We start from the raw sequence: 17,915 nt of genomic DNA on the forward strand, positions 1-17,915 counted from the left end.
TTTGCTTGTATTTGCCGTCAGATCTCGATAGAGAGAGCTGTTGCTATACTTACTATTATGAAATTGTTACACTAAATTACTGCAATGTCTACTAAGTTTCGAATGCGGAAAGTGTTATTCCGCTGATACAGTCCTTAATTTCTACATAGACATCTTGAACCACAAATAAAAAAGGTAAGTTGTTAATATATTTATTAAAAATACTTTTAAAGTCGTTAAAATGTAAAAAAATATTTTATGATGAGTGTTTAAACATTAATTTGTGGTACTTAAATACTATATTTAAGAGAGAAATTATACGGTTAAAGTATTTATACAATTAATACCTTGGATTCGAAGTTGATTAAATTGATACATTTATTTGCCATAAATTACATTTGAACAAATTATAAAAAAATTACATATTTATTAATTAAAATTCTTTAAAAATGAATAATATGATACGAAACTATTAAAAATAGTTAATTGAAAATTGTTTTTAATATTATAAATGGTTATTTTAAAATCCAGGCCGAGGAATGGATAAGGATGGAAGATGGTAAACGTATACCTACCTTTTTTTGATTTGCTTTTGACTTAAGAGGGCGTCGCACCGCCAATTTTTAAAGAGTAAAGTATAGGCAATTTTTTACAAAATCTTAATTTAAAGATTAAACTGTGACGTGTAATTATTAGTTCAATAACTAGGACTCTATTTTGGTAGTTAATTTATTTTTTAGACTACCACAGCATCCTGAAAGCGATTTAAAAATGTTTTTTTTATCTCTATATGTTTAAGCAGACTGAAAATAACTCGCTTAATTTTGGTTTTAGAGTAAAAGCACCCATTATAAAATAAAAAGAGAACAATATTCCGGAGGGCAAGTTTTTTCATTATTCCAAGTAATAACGCTCGATATATAGTTTAGAAATAACGACTATTTTAACATTTTTAAATGACTGTAACTTTTCAAAAAATGGATTAAAAAAAAAAAAAGTACGGTCTTGCCCTCCGGAATATTGTTCTCTTTCAATTTTATAATGGATGCTTTTACTCTAAAACCAAAATCAAGCGAGTTATTTTCAGTCTGCTTAAATACGTTTTTACCATTGAAAATCACCGGTGCGACGCGACGCCCTCTTAAAAGTAATTGTAACTAGGTATTAGATGATTTGCTTATTATTTGTAATAATTGTATCGAATTTAAAATGTGTATATTTTTGTGATTTTCAACACAAAGGTCACTGCGCGTTCAAATGTATAGTATCTAAAGCATAATATGTTTTTTTTTATTCATAATCAATAAAATATTTATTTAAAATACATTTGTCCAAGGTTGAAAAGCCCGAGGACTCGTCTATATTTCTCTGTATAATAAATACTAACTAACCTCACTGAGGTTAGTGCATAGTAGTGTTTATAACGAATATTGTATGAAAAATACCTATTCTAATATGTATCCCGTAGCATGTAAATTGTAATTGTCAAAACAAGTTAAGCAAACTATTACAAAATATTTTTTAAAGAATAATGTTCGATGAAAGTGCAAATGTTGAACATAATGGTTTTACGTTATTTGGACGGCTGTAATATTTATATGTTAAAGTCATAATTGAACAAAGAAACAGTGATAACTTTTTCCGGTAGGTCACACAGATAAACTTTTATCTAGAATAAAAAATGTAGTTATTGCTACTATGTTGTTCCGGTGCCTGGCTATAATATAATTTTTATTTTTTGAGTAATCAGCATAATATTAAACATATCCGGGGTAACGGGTGTTTATATTAAAAAGAAAAAAACACAAAGCTATAGCCATAATGATTTTAAACTGTCTACCTATCCAATACATAGTGATAAAACCCCTAACAAATAAACGTTTTAGTTCTTATCCGTAGGGCGTAGATGGTAAAATTACAAATATCTATAAAAGCATTGTAATAGTAATGTTCTTAAAATTGTATTTATAGCAATTAGTATTAGGGTAGTGCTGATCGTCCGTCTATAATAGTTATTATTTGTTCAGTAGTTTTCTATCGTCGTAATTAATAACCTAATGAAAATATTTTTCTCATACCTGTTGGTTGTTGAATGTTGATTCACTCACACATTGCAACCTAGAAATTTATAACTGTCAAAGTATAATTACCCCATTTTTTTTTTTTTTTTTGTTTTTCTTTAATAAAAAAGTTTGACAACAGATTTTTAAGAAAATCTATTTGAATTTTAAAAGTTAAATTAGTTTAATATTTTTAACTCGAATATCACAAATCATTTTTAACTTAAGAGGGCGTCGCACCACCCATTTTTAAGGAGTAAAGTATAGGCAATTTTTTACAAAATCTTAATTTAAAGATTAAACTGTGACGTGTAATTATTAGTTCAATAACTAGGACTCTATTTTGGTAGTTAATTTATTTTTTAGACTACCACAGCATCCTGAAAGCGATTTAAAAATGTTTTTTTTATCTCTATATGTTTAAGCAGACTGAAAATAACTCGCTTAATTTTGGTTTTAGAGTAAAAGCACCCATTATAAAATAAAAAGAGAACAATATTCCGGAGGGCAAGTTTTTTCATTATTCCAAGTAATAACGCTCGATATATAGTTTAGAAATAACGACTATTTTAACATTTTTAAATGACTGTAACTTTTAAAAAAATGAATTAAAAAATAAAACGTACCGTCTTGCCCTCCGGAATATTGTTCTCTTTCAATTTTATAATGGGTGCTTTTACTCTAAAACTAAAATTAAGTTAGTTATTTTCAGTCTGCTTAAACATGTTTTTACCACTGAAAATCACCGGTGCGACGCCCTCTTAAGAATTAAGATGCAACACCTCATATCTCGCTTTTTAGCCAAAATGAGTTAACAATACTGTTTTACACTATTTACACAGCTTGCGGTTAATCCCACTTAAGTAGTTTAACTGGTCTGCCAACGTTTTGGAATACTTGCACATTCCATCTTCAAGGCTGTGCAAGTAATCCGAAAAATTGGCAGATTAGTCCAAACTACTCAAGTGGGAGTAACCACAAGTTGTGTAAATAAAATACCCCCCCCCCCTCTAAGTGTAAATAAAATTCCCCAATAGTGTAAATATTTATGATAAAAAAAGCTGGAGAAAAGTGAGATATGTGGATTTACATTTTAAGCGACAATATGTATTATACAGGTCGTGTATTTGGCTATTAAGTAAATAAACGATTACCATTACAATTTGAAATAATTGTGTCGTGGAAAAAAATATTTAAAAAAAACGTCGGATAATTTGAGTCTAAACCTCAACGTACAATGTATATTAATAAATAAGTTTTTTTTTTTTAATCACACATTTCTTTATTTGAAAATTTTTGGTGCAATTAATTTTCCCAGAGCGGTTGGAATCCCTTACAAATATCCCTTATAAATACTTGTTTTTGTTTTTAATAATTAGGTAATTTATTTATTTAGCAAATTATAATTAAAAAAATAAAATAACTGACATAACTAGTCCAAATTGGGACTTTTACAATTTTTTTATCAAAATACAAAAATGTTTTTTAATAAAATTTAAAAAATGTTCAGGTAAAGGAAGTAGGGACAGCCTGGTGTAAAGCTGTTGCCTATTAAGCCATTTATGCAAAGATAATAATTATTTTTTTGGGTGGGTAGCTATAAAATATATATTCACAGTGGGTTTGGGGCCATCGACTACTGACGATCTATCAAAAAAGTGATATGCCCCAATAAAAAACTGGCCAAGCGTTTAGTAATAAAAATACAAAAAAAAACGTGGCTCATGAAAGTAGGAGTGAAGTGAGGTTACTAAAGAAAGAGCAGACTTAGCGATAATGTATGTATCACTACTTCGATAGACTGATTTTTAACATAACATTCCTTTTTGCTGGTTTCAGCATTGTGGCACTCGCTTTTTTTTTATACTTAGCTCTACTTACTGACGAAAAATAACAGGTATAGAGGATAGATTGAGCTAAATGATATTATTACGATTATTAAATTATTCTGTATTCGATGACCGATAAAAATAAGATGTATTAGAAACTACCATTCCTAAAGCGGCACTTATTTTGATAAAATAATAATTTTTCTTTTGTTTACACTATAAGACACCTGTGTTTGTGCCAAATTTCACGTTTCTTCCTATACGGGAAGTGCCTTATAATTTTGATGATCAGCGAGTCAGTAACAAAAATGCAAACTTTTAAGTTCTCCCCTTTTGAAAAGGCTTAATATTAAGGGCTCAATTTATTACCTTGTTCTAAGCTCCTTAGGCTTAATCTATGTATCAAATTTCGAAAGCCCGTCATAAGGGAAAGCAGAGAATTGAGAGTTAGGAAAACTGAGTGAATTGGTTCGTGTAAAAATACACTGGCATTGCTGGAATTTGGCCTGCGTTCTGCCGTGCGCTCAGATAATAAATCTATTTTCCCGAATTAATGAGAATTTGTTTTTAGACAGCAAGCAAGGATCAGGGTTTGGTCCAAGTTTTTTTAGAGGTAAGAGACACAAAAGAAAACTTGAGTTGTTGAAAACACGTTATCGTGTTTATATAATGTGCTAGCCCATAAGCTCTCGTCGTTACGAGTTACAATGAAATAGTGCAGAATTAATTAACCCAATTAAGAATGATGATCATTCAGCAATAGAATAATAACTGTATACGCCATATATTAGTAATTATGTGCGTGCAAACACTATTTAAATTTCTTATGTATGTACGCATGTACGAATATTTTATGTTCAGTTGTATTTTTCAATGATAACAAAAGAATTGTCTACACGACTTGGTACCTTCATAATGTATTTAATCTAATTTCAATATTTTTCAGGTCATATAGAAATAAAAATGGTCTCCTTTAAAGCTCTTATTACTGGCTCTTTTGTGCTTTTGGTCCTTTGCGAATGTGTCTTAACATCTGAAGAAAAACCGGTATGTACACAAATAATAATCCAGATAAATTCGAAAAAAATCAATAACTATTGTATACAAACTCACGAATACATCAAACAGTTTTGAAAAAAAAGATTAGCTTGTCATAAAAAAATTGTTTTATAACATTTTACAAATACTTGGCTATTTTACATATCATGAAATAGTAATAGTAAAAAAATTATCTTAGTTGTAAACTAACCGTATTTGTAAATAATATTTAATAATGGGAAAAATCTGAATTTGTCGAAGTTAAAAGACCTAGTTTATTTAGGGGAAAATTGTGGATGACCCAGGTAATAAGATGGTAAATTATTTAGTTTGAATTTGTTGTTAGAGGAAGTATAAAAAATTTAAGAATAAAGCAGAAAACTTGTCAAAAAAGAACGCGGAAGAAATTTTAGAAAAAGCTTTGGGTAAGGAAGAAGGGCCATCACAGGTTCAAATACAAAACTTAGAAGTTGTCGAAAATTCAAAAAAACTTGAAGGTAACTCATATCTAAAACTTAAATTTTGTATTAATCTTAGTTTTTTAAACAAATTAGCTTTCATTTTTAATCTGCACGTCACATGCTTCCTTACATACATATCCTCCCTTTTGACTTTTAATATATCCCTTGCTTTATTTTCATGTTTTAATATGTACACTTATATTTTTTAATGTGATGCATTTAACATTAGGAAAATCATGTACTTACCACCTCAATCATACCATTGATTAAATACATAAATCTATAAATGTATTTAAATTAAGTATTTTTTATGGCAAGGGTGTCAACTAGAAATGGGATTTTTAAATCCGGGCTTACAAAAATAATTGATGCTGCTATTTTTAAGTCTAGAAAAAATAGAATATGAATAAACACGTCTAAATAGAAATATTGGTCAAAAGTTTTTATTATACAAATATTTGGTTCTGTACATCATTATTTAAGATAAGCATTAACGCTAAATAACATTTTGATAGTTCAAGTATAATTACTTTGAGTAAAACGGTTTATTTATATTTTCCAAAAGTTTGACTTTTTATACTTGTCACATTTAATAAATAAACAATATTTATACATTTTTTTACAAATCACTATTAATTCTAAATATATATTTTTATTCTCTACTGGAGTTCCATTTGTAGTAGTCATGGGAGATTATTTGAATATATGAATCTGAATACTTGCTATTGGAGTAATAACATTTTTGTTAGAACATTTTATTTTGATTGATACGAGTAATAATTAGCTGAACTAATTTAACAGTTGACCTAATTATACAATTTTAAATTAAACCCCTAACTACTATATAGTAAGTACTAATATATTAATAAAATTCTTTAGTTCCTTTTCATTTTGCATGAAATACCATCAGTTTTATTTATTGATAGATATATTTTTATCGATAATAATTATAGTGCATAATTATAATATACTAAATACTCTATACAAGAACTTTAGAACTAAGTATAAACACAAATTTAGTTAATTATAGTTATAAAACATAACTATTTTTTATGTTGTATATTCTAACATATATTTTATAAAAATAAATTGTCATTTTATTGTTTATCAACAGAACTGGACAATTATTTAACTTTGATAAGAATGTATATATATATATATATATATATTACAAATTCAAAAATGAATTAATAAACAATTAGTTTGATAAAATATATTAATTAAAAATAACTCCTTAATTTTTAATTTTATAAATATTATACAAATTTAGGTTTCATTAAAATTAAAAAAATAATTAAGTCAATATGATGTCAATTATTATACAATATTTAACAAAAAAATGTACGTAATAAAATTTAGGATAACATACAATTTTAACACAAATAATAGTTGGTCATAAATTAAAAAAAACATTTTAGTTTTTTAAATGTTCATCGGTTATCCAAACACTTTTAATTGCATCTTCAGGCTTTGAACTTAGGACAGCTTGAGCACCTTTTGGAAACTTGTATATTAAAAAACCGTCTAATATTATGCATCCCTCTTCACAATGATTTTCAACATTTGCTCGTTTCATTTTGTCAGACCTAATTAAATCATCAGCCAGCCACAATAATCTGCCCGTTGGTTCTCTTATTGTATATTGTAGTTTATCAGATGAAGGGTTGTATACAAGGCTTTTATTGTATTTTATAACCATACTTTCACATTCTTCTTTCGACATATTCACTTTGCTATAATTTAAAAGCCTTCGGACTTGTTCAATGCTAATCTTGTTTAAAGCATAACTCCATGCACTAGATCCAGTTCCCGTACTTATGCAAAGGCCGGATGATTTAACTTTAATTGGATCATTATTATCAAACTTACATTCTAGTTCAGATGTACGTCCTGGCATTCTGTCACCTATAAAAACTTCATTGAGAGCCAACATGTCTTGTGTAGAATGTGAATCTGGTCTTATTTTCACAAAATCTTGATACATATTGATGGGGGGCTCAATTTTTTCTAAAAACAAAAACTTATTAAAAATGCATACTGAAAAAAAGAAATAATAAATTTATATTTTTATTCAAAAGTAAAATATATACTTCATACTTTCAGTACATTTCATAGAAACTCTAATTCTAGTCCTGTTTATGTATGAGAACTTTTGTTTTTCAAGCGTGTCAAATGTTTTCTGAATATTTTGGGAGCAAACTGCTGGTAAACATAAATAACCAAGTGATGAACTTGGGTTAGAATTAATTCCTACAACTTCTTTATTATGGTCCTGAACGTAACTGGACATGACCAAGTATGTACCGTCACCGCCAATAGCTATAAGAACATCAGCCCACGAGATCGCTGAAGTATTAATGTCCTTAAAAATTGAATTAAATTAACTAGTTATGATAAATATATAATTATTTAAATTATACTTTACCTTCAAACTTATTATTTTTGACTCAACGTCCAAATGTTTAACTGCAGCTCTCACTTCTTTGACAATGTTATAATGTTCATAGTGAGTATTCAACACAGTTTTTAAGTTAACACCTTGAGCACTCAACTGATCCAATAGTTGTTTTTCAGGAATATTTTGATTTTCTAGTTGTTCACGTTCCACTCTTGAGTACTTTGCAACTAATAAGACTTTTTTGCCTCTCCATAGTTGCATGTATCTGCGCCCTACACTAAATTGTTTAAATGTCTTTTTGATAATCATTTAGACCCTTGCCGTAAGAAACACTGTGGAGCTGGACGTGTGTGCAAACTAACTGAAGATGGAGAAGCACAATGCGTTTGTATTACAGACTGTCCTACTGAAACAGATATAAGAAGAAAAGTAAAGATAATAAAACAATTATAATTTTATTATCACAGAACAAAAAAAAAAAGTTTCATAGATAATTTAATTAGGTATGTTCAAATCACAATCAAACTTGGGGTTCAGACTGCGAAGTTCACAGGATGAGATGTTATTGTGAAGAGAAGTCAGAAAAGTGCAAAAATCCAGAGTTCAGTCACTTGCACGTAGAATATTATGGTACATGTAAACAATTACCCGTATGTTTGATGGTTTATATTTAATTAATTTTAGACATGAATTAAAAGCAAATTAAATTATTTATAATTTAATTTAATAAATATAGGAGTGTTTGGATTCTGAATTGGCAGATTTTCCAAGGAGGATGAGAGAATGGCTGTTTAACATAATGCAAGATTTAGCCGATAGGGAAGAGTTGAGTTCTCACTTTACCAAATTGGCAAAAGAAGCAGAAACTAATATGACAAAACGTTGGGCAAATGCTGCAGTATGGAAATGGTGTGATTTAGATGACTATCCACATGACAAGTATTATAATTTAGGGCATTTTAACAAGTAGTGTAGAATATAAACAAAATAAGATTTTGTATTATAGAGCTATATCGAGACATGAGTTGTTCCCAATTAGAGCACCACTAATGTACTTGGAACACTGTATTGCTCCATTTTTAAACAAATGTGATTCTGATGATGATCACATGATTACTCTTGATGAATGGGCAAAATGCTTGGACATACCAAAAGTAAGCAATGCTTGTAAGATATTTTTTATTTTCATTGATGCATATTATCTTTAATTACAGGAATCAATTGAAGCCGAGTGTGATGATCTTCGAGACGATCTTAGTATTTGAATACTGACTATGCCATGCGTCTAGTTACTGGTTTAAATAAAATTATGAAATTTATTTATTTTTCATTAATTATAAAGTTAAACAAATAATATCTTTCACAGTATAAGTTTTATTATTTTATTTTCAGTTTACTTATAACTAATTATATTTTAATATATTATTATTTGCACCTACCTAAATTAATATCTACTTTAATTATGTTAATAAATTAAAATTTACAAAAACCAAGACGGTAGTTTACCGTTTTAGAACACAAAGACTATGATATACAGGTTAAATATTAACACTAAAATAACAGGATTATTATCCGGTTGATGGAATATTGTAAAAGTGTACTTGCACATAAAATCATAAGAAATGCATAGGATGATAAATATATACATTTCTTTTAGTATTTACTTAATTGAACAACAGATTAAATTATAAGTATAGTTGCCAGTTTTTATTCGGTAAATATTGCCAATTATAACATGGATGTTTATTGTTAGTTATGGTTAAATGCACCATTAGCTTAACAGTTATTTATAATTTCAACAATATTGAGATAACTATGTCAACAAGTAATCATACAAAATAGTTAAAAAGTAGTTTATTTGTATTGTGATTAATAGGATTAAAATTGGAATTTGCATACTTCAATTTAAATTAAATAAAAGCATTTTACTAATTAATTATGTAGTGTAACCAATATTATGCTATTTAGTATGTGTACAAAGGAAAATATTAATAAAACGATAAAACGTCATTGATTCGAGAATACCAAAAAAATTGAAGTAAAAAGTTCAATGAAAAACCTGATTAAAGACAAAAGGCCTCTCCATATTATACCGAAATGAAATATAATAATACATAGGATTAATTTTTCGTTAAGTATACTCGTATTGATGATTTGTGTATTTAGGCTTGGGTAAAAGCGCGATTTATCTCAGGATCGCCGGTAAATGCCTAATTAAACATACCTATTCGCGGTTAAAGGTAAATCTGAAAAGGCCCTGTCGAGCGTTAGCAAAGGGAAATTTTACGTTGCGTGGGGGGTGACACTGTTTATCGTGGAAATATTTGTTTTATACGTAATAGAACGAAATAGGTTATCTACCGATATTCAAAAGTCAAAACCCACTACCCATCGTCTTCACGGGATTACAGATATATGATAACAACTAAACAATATTAAATAACAATACAACGTCGTTCTATAATGATAATATAAACGGAGTAATACAAGTGTATGGGTACCTACATAATATCCTTAAACTCACTCTAGTAAAGTCTAGGCGCAAAATAAGCCGAGCTTACCATCGCAGTTGTGGCAAAAAAAAAACCGTACGTAAGTAAAAATCGATTGGCTTACGTTCAGTGTAAATATTAATATAACAAATAATAATACTATATTTAGTTAGTAGTTAAATGTAGTGTAAGCGTTTTCGTGCGATTTAATACGTTTTTGTTATCCATATTATTTCGGTTAAAACATGTTGGTTTAATCGCTTATCGCAAACGCGTCGCATGGGCTTCGTTCACGGATGATAATAACAGTAATAATCATAATTTTAATTATTATCGTTATAAATATATTTATAATATTCCAACGTCTTACTTCTATTGTTCAACGTAGTCGGCGTTTTCGGTTATCCTGGATAATTGCCGGGTCTCAATGCACTTGAGAAAAATTATAGTTAACAGCAAACGTCGTCGTTATCAGTAGAACGGTCGCGTGTGTTTCAATATTTTGCAAGATGGAAAGGACAAAGCGCTATTTAGTGAAAGTGCTCGTTGCAGGCCGCCGGTGCATAATATATTATCAAGTGTGTATTGTTGTTTTTCAAATACAGCTATGCGCCTTATCAACAGTTGATCAGGTGATGCGGCCATATAGTTTCGTTATCAATTATTCCGTTCTACCGCGAGTACCGCTAACCGCCATACGATAGTAGCAGCTGCAGCTTTAGGATGCACTCATGCACCATACATTTTGATAGTCAAACAAATGGTTTATACTTCTTTACCGTTCTCTATAAATATCATTTATCTAACTAATGATAAAAGTGCCAATTTCTTTATTGGAACTAAACCATTTAATTTGTTTTTACTACAATGTCAAATTTCATTGATTCATTGAAATTTGTAATAACGTATCACTGATTCGATTTCTATGATTAAACTAATTACTAGAATAAAAAAAAATAACACTTTTAGGTTTAACTATTTTCTTACATTAGTTTTCACTATTAGCAACTACTGAAAATAAATCTCAGTATACCTTTATTAAATTATATTCTCAAATTATAAATTCGATAAAAACCTCCATTTACAGAAATAAAGAACTAATCCGATAAACTCTAATATTGCGATAGCTACTATTTACTTATTTCTTAACTAAATAATTGTTTTAGTTTGGGCTAGTTAATGAGCTATAAATATTAAATATTTAGTAAACATAATTCAGATACAATTTTGTGAAATGGTTTAAATAACCTTACAATATTGTCGTAGAGTATAATTTATATGTAATATATGTTATAATAAATTATAGCCATAGCTCATAGATTTGTATTATTTAAAAATGTTTATCTACTCGAACAACTCCAGTAAACTATATTTTATTCTCTAATTTTCGTTTTACAAGTTCTACTGTGTAGAAATTATTATAACTATAAATTATTTTGATATTTTTTAAAGTTAGTGGTAATAATATGGATTTTGTTAAACTATTTTACATCGAAAGTTTGAATTTATTATTGATGTAGTGTTTGTAAAAGTTCTGCAACTAATTGATATCAAATAACGATAGAGTGCAGATTTTCTATTTAATTTCTAAACAATGATTTTAGTAACACTGGGACAGTGTAGGTAGGTTCCTCCCGAAAGCAACTCATTAAGTAATCGTCTCCTGATCTTCAAGGTTATGATGATGAGACAAAGTAGGTATTTCTGTAAATATTTACTATACATGTATAATACACTTGTATTTTAAGTGTACCGTGTACTAACATTTTCATTTATATATCAACAGGAAAATAGATTCATATTGATATATAAGACTGTTTTTCAAATCTTACAACGCAGCAATAGCGTTAATCTGCAAACATTCGGGGGTGACACGCCCTTTATTTTAAAAGTAATTAACATTTTTTCAAAATATTTATAGAAATCTCAACATGCATTTAAAACGCTTTGTTGTACAAAAACATAACAATCAAAATAACACGTTATGATTACTTTTAGTAGAAACTTTAGCTTAGATTATTTTTTTTTATAAAAATTCAAAACAAAAGTTAATAAAATGTAAAACAATACGCCTACAGGCTACATTAAAGATGGTAATTATTAAATAATTAAAACCAGGTCATCCCAGGTGTAGTAAAACACTATGTATTTTGTTTAATAAATTTAATACTGCTTTGTAGACATTTTCCAAGTCAGGCGCGTGTGGTTTATTTTGACAGGTTGAAGGTAAAAAATAAACAGAAAAATGCCAGGAAGGGAGTTTTATTAAAAATCGTTTACATTAAACTTTAGATAACGTTTTGATCTTAACTTCACGTAAAAACCGCTCAGTTCTTCATAAACGTGCAACTGCCCAGGCATTTTTTACACGCTAATATAAATGGTGTGGTGCCCTCTTAATTCGATAAAAACGTATTAATATTCCATAGAATACCTGAAACTAAACTACTGATTATGTTGTTATAAATAGCTCATTACCGTTAAAAAATAGTTATGTATTTAATCGATTTCTTAAAATTGGGGTTTCTTGCCCAGGCTGTAGTTTCTCTCCCTAAGTTTTCTAGTTAATTGCAATTATTGGTGTTTTAAAAGTATAGAATAATATCAGAGTAACGTCAAACACTGACGCATCTTATTTTCCTAACTGTCAGTGGCGGATTGTGCTCTAATATCTAAGGATAAATATCCTTGAAACCCGGTAAACCCGTCTGCCAAAATGTACAAAAAATAGATAACATAAATTTGTTGGACTAAAATAAATTAGCATTGCCCTATCGAAAAGAAGGTTGAAACATATCCGATCTAACTTGTATAATTTTAGTTGTGATTAAAGAAATATATAGAATATCATATAAAAATAATTAGAATAACATTTTGGTTTTTTGTCTAGACGATCAAGTGTTTCATAATAATAGTATAAACTAATATAATTATTATTAATAATACCAAATAGTAAATTTATAAACTAATTATATATCCTAAAAACACTTGTAATATTATAATTGTAATTTGTATTTACCTGTACATACTTTTCAAGAGGACGCCACCCGCCTATTTAAGTCAAGTATAGGAAATTTCTCATAAATCAAAACGCTTGTTTTTAAAAATTAGTTACCGACAACAAAACATAGTTGAATTTACCATTTTTATAATTCTATATTATTTATGTCACTGCGTTTGTTATCGACTTCGTAGTACACGAAAGTATACTATTTTTAATTTTGTTCCAAAAATTGCAGTGAGATGTTCTCTTAATACACAAATATCGGGGTGGTGTGGCGCAGTGGACACCTTAGCTGCCGCATGGCACTTGAGGTTAAGCTGTGGCCGTTGCTGCTTGAACCCGGATGGGTGACCACCCGGATTTTTAGTGGCGACCCACACCATCAACCCCCCATAAGCATGGCAGAAATGTCATGCGTCCTCAGGCGACCGAACTGGCATAAAGTTAGCTATAGCCCTCCCGGTTAAATACGCCATACGATTATTTTTTTTTTTTTAATACTCAAATATGATAAAAAAAAAGAATCCATGTTCAACGCCTACTCTTTTTTTTGAACCTGTAGTGGTTGTTTTATCATTATGGTTCGCTGCTGTCCACATTGAAGAATAAATTTATTATTTACAATTTGCAATTTTCTTGATAAAAACCAGACTCATATTTACACATTTCAGAAATTATTTGTAGATCAATTTTGAATGTTTAAGCAGCAGATTTTGTCTTTAAACGCAAGGATTTACATACAAATAAAACTATACATTGATCGTAAATCTATTGTAAGAGATAATAAGTTATTTTAGTGTTATTTCCAAATTAAATTCGAATTTGTAAGGGCTTAATTTAAAATCTAGAGATCAGCAATAATGCATGATATGTTAGTGTCGAACATGGAAGCATACAAGTAGCTGAACTATAAATGTGTAAGATACCACCCATGATCGTTTATATTGTACTGTGACCATTACGATTTTATAGATTTAGGTTCAGGGGTTCTTAAAATATGTAAAGTAATCAATTTCAATTTATTTTGTTAGAAATCCGAAGTTATTCATAGAAAAAATTGGCGCTATATACAACCACATAAACTTTGATATTGTTTCTTATGTTAATTATTAAATAATTTTTACTTTTAAACTTATTTCATAAAAAAAAATTAAGCAATAAGGTAATACATAATTCATTATTCATAAGGGTCGATGTTTATTTAAGTAATGGGATTTTAATTCGGTTGTTTTATAAGTAACTATTAATTTAATGAGTTTCTGATATAAAATAATAATTACTCCGGGTTTGTACCATTAAATTGTGACCAAGTAAAAAAATTAATGGAGGAGAGTGAGAGAAAGAGACAATAATTGGAGACTGGTAAAATTGATCAAGAATCGTTATCTAATTAAAACATCGAAGCTAAAAAAATAATAATATGCACACTCTTGAACTACATAGTTAAATTTGATTTAACCGTTTTCTTTTTCAATAACAAAATCGGTGACATTAAATAATGCTCAAAATTAATCCGTTAAAGCGCGTCCGCCTTGTATGCAATGCAAATCATTTTGATTCTAGTGAAAGAGAAAGTAGGATTTTTGTTTTGATTTTCTTAAAGATAATGTTGAATGTGCTTGATAAAACTAACCAATATATAATATCTATAATGCAACAGAGTATAACATAAAAATATTGTGTGTAAAACAATTACTACAATACTTAAAACAATTATTGCTATCCACAGTAAGAATAATTGCATTAGGTAAAAGGGACTTGTACTCACTTTGTTGTTTCGGAATTCGAACAAATTCCCTACTTTAATACTTTTCGAGGCACCGCTTTTTTCCTTCAAAATCGATTAACATTATTTACAAGAATATAGATTTGTGTTGTATGTACGAGTCTTTTACTTAACTGTGGTAATGCAGTGTGTTGATGGTCAACAACTGGTTAATTCAACTCCCCTCTTCTTAAGCCGTACACTATTATTGACGTTTGCGTTGGCTATCCCGTAACAATACATAATATTGTCAAAAATGTATAGTAGACGTGTCCTCTATGACGTTCAAAACAATAGATCGAAAAATTTAAAGTCTTTTATAAATAGAAATTGCGCAGTTGCCTATCGGTGATAACATAAGATGTAAGTAAAGATGTTGATTTTGTTTAGAAGTCGAGTTGGTATTGTTTTAGTCGATTTCAACTGTTTAAAATTTTAAACATCTGAAAAGATTTTGAGTCGGCTACTTAGGTGAAATTTGGATTTTATATCCTAGGGGTGTTATAATGTACTAGAAACAGACTGTGGGGGGCTAAACAAAATTTGGGAGAGGCTAAGCCTCCTAAGTCCCCTCAAATTTAGCCTATGGTCGGTTAACTTCATAGATTTAGAGGCCTGCCGTTACCGGTTATTTGACCTTCCGTCGTTGATAACCATCAACGATGTAGTAATTAGGATTGCTGTTGCAACTATGAGCGTTCATTAGCTATGAAACTGTAATTACATTTTTTGTATTTTTGTTAGTGGCTTTAGGCTACAAGCATTTAGTTTTACGGTGTAAAACAATAATTTGTATTATGTGCTTTACTTATTAGTAATTAGAAAAACTATGAAGTTATTCATTCCGCCCTAAGAGAGTTTGATTAATTTGATTTCATGACAATTTTTTCAATATTTATTTACATACAGGGCACAGTTAAGTTCCCTTCTTTACAAAAATCAAAGTGACTGTTTTTCATCTAAATTCTTGGTAAAACTATATTTGTAAAACGGATGGCTGTCCCATTATATAATATTTTTAAAAATTAATAAAGCAATTATTTAGTAATTGGAATCAACTGCACTTGCAATCGACATATTTTTTTTTAAATTTTATCATATGCAAATAATGTGCATTTAGAGGCTTTATTTTTGTTAATGTCAGTATTATAGTTTTATATTTACTGATGATAAGAACAACAATTTCAATAATTAGGTAATTAACGCAGTAATTATTATACACTTTGTGGAACTTTTTTTAGTACTTGCTAGGTCAGGTTAGGTTAGGTTAGGTTAGTTTTAAGGATTTACTGTGTAACTTTAAGTCAAATGTCAAGTGGGCGTGTGGAGCACCCACTCAAACAAAGTTGTAAAATTGTATTGTATCAATAAATGGCATCGGTAAACTGGGGGGAAGTAATGCCTCATCAGGCGCGTTCCCCCCGCCCCAGTTTACTACGGATGCATGTGGAAAAAAAAGGTTAGGTTAGGTTAGATCAATAACAGTTAGATAAACATTTTAATGACTCGACATTGGCCGTTTTATAACCGACTTACAGAATTGGTCTTATCTCAATCTTTAAAAGATTATGGCGATTGTATTTCCATAATTTCCTTATTTTACTCCTGACACCGTAAACGGCCAAACTATGTAAATTATGTCGCGTGTGCGCTAAACCTACGACGACTTGCGTTATGTCACTACTTTGCATACTCTCCTTATACGTGCAAGCGCTACGGGCGCGTCACCTCCTGCAGGCATGTCGTGTGCTTTACGCAGTAAATGATTACGAACAAACTCTATTACAGTTTTCCCGTAATTATTACATGACTTTATAGCTGTACATATTGTACTACCTATACTCGCGTCGTTGTTGTTCCACGATTTCTTACAATGGGTTTTCTCTCTGCTTCCCGGAAAACGGTCCATTAATTACCATTGGGTTTGAAAACGTTTTTCTTTTTATTCGCAGGAGTCGTTCGCACGACGTGTCGAGTTGGCCGGCCGTTTTAACGGCACAGCGTATCGCCAAAGGAGGAGAAGGAGGAGGACGAGGAAGCGTGGAGGGGCGAGCGCTTCGTTCGGCCACGTCGCCCATTGTATTCGGACGCCGTCACGTACACGCCACTGCTGCCGTGTATACAACACAATATTGTAATATACAATAATAATATATACATTGATATATATATGTATATATTATAAAAGTATCATGTGAGCCGCCGGCGGCACCGGTTGTCGTCCCAACGGTGGTAGGGGTATCTCGGCCGTCCCACTGTGGAGTTTAAATACGTCCACGCCGTCCCGGGCGCACATCAATCCGTCCCGACTGTAGCCGCGTACGCCGGAACACTTCTGTCGACATGTGCGGTGAGTATAAATAATGTATATATATAATTTATATTACCTACTTTAACGCGATTAGTGTTCTTACAGATATTTGTGTCCTAAAGATAGTATAATTTGGGCCGGTCACGGCTGTAATAGCGACCGGCCAACGAACTTTAACTCACCGTCATCTATAGATATTGTCCCGATAAAGCTCTTTTATGGGATACCGGTCGTTTTACCTACCCGTAAGATACCGTATGTATATGTTCGAACATATCGGCTATATTCATTGCAGATATTTGTGTGTCCGTGTTGTGTAACTGCCAATAATAAAATGGCAGCTCTCACTCTATTATTAAAAAAGTAATAAATAAATAATCAGTTATACGACTTAGGTAAAATTAGCAAGGAGATCAAAAACTTGTTTGCATTTTAGGAGGGCAGAAGTCATTATTTTAATACATTTGAGCTTAATCGTTAATCTAATCTAACTACACGATTTGTTGAACTTAAGACCACTTAGTTTGTACGAGTCACTTACAATTTTTAAACTTTAGCCCCTTGATAACATATAATGC

The 17,915-nt window shown here is 30.0% G+C and overlaps 3 protein-coding genes across 5 annotated transcripts in view; 2 read left to right on the top strand and 1 right to left on the bottom strand.

The window, feature by feature from the left end:
* LOC126837869 (SPARC) lies at positions 1-9,209 on the top strand. The gene is made up of 8 exons (XM_050571825.1): positions 1-174; positions 4,815-4,915; positions 5,253-5,403; positions 8,079-8,194; positions 8,269-8,415; positions 8,502-8,704; positions 8,772-8,919; positions 8,980-9,209. Exons 2-8 carry the CDS (start codon positions 4,832-4,834, stop codon positions 9,028-9,030), a joined length of 900 nt encoding a protein of 299 aa, XP_050427782.1. The 5' UTR covers positions 1-174; positions 4,815-4,831; the 3' UTR covers positions 9,031-9,209.
* LOC126837865 (NAD kinase 2, mitochondrial) lies at positions 6,566-15,131 on the bottom strand. Of its 2 annotated transcripts, none has more exons than XM_050571820.1 (4): positions 15,030-15,131; positions 7,793-8,171; positions 7,465-7,729; positions 6,566-7,374 (listed from the first exon to the last, which is right to left on the bottom strand). In XM_050571820.1, exons 2-4 carry the CDS (start codon positions 8,072-8,074, stop codon positions 6,782-6,784), a joined length of 1,140 nt encoding a protein of 379 aa, XP_050427777.1. In that variant the 5' UTR covers positions 8,075-8,171; positions 15,030-15,131; the 3' UTR covers positions 6,566-6,781. The 2 variants fall into 2 exon arrangements, with proteins under 2 accessions (XP_050427777.1, XP_050427776.1); XM_050571819.1 differs by lacking the exon at positions 15,030-15,131 and adding an exon at positions 10,628-10,853.
* The window catches only part of LOC126837861 (glutamine--fructose-6-phosphate aminotransferase [isomerizing] 2-like), an 18,073-nt gene continuing 10,304 nt past the window's right edge, over positions 10,147-17,915 (top strand). Inside the window, exons 1-2 of one of the 2 annotated variants that reach the window (XM_050571812.1) lie at positions 10,147-10,357; positions 16,979-17,376. In XM_050571812.1, the coding sequence (XP_050427769.1) occupies positions 17,370-17,376 (7 nt within the window). In that variant the 5' untranslated portion in view covers positions 10,147-10,357; positions 16,979-17,369. The remainder of the gene's footprint in view (positions 10,358-16,978; positions 17,377-17,915) is intronic. The other variant, XM_050571810.1, reaches the window with a different exon arrangement.

This window comes from Adelges cooleyi, unplaced genomic scaffold (assembly GCF_023614345.1).
Source record: "Adelges cooleyi isolate 19-005CV unplaced genomic scaffold, UGA_ACOO_1.1 ACOO_flye_CR_arks_rails_tigmint_CR_PRNA_30, whole genome shotgun sequence".
Taxonomy (NCBI): Eukaryota; Metazoa; Arthropoda; class Insecta; order Hemiptera; family Adelgidae; genus Adelges; species Adelges cooleyi.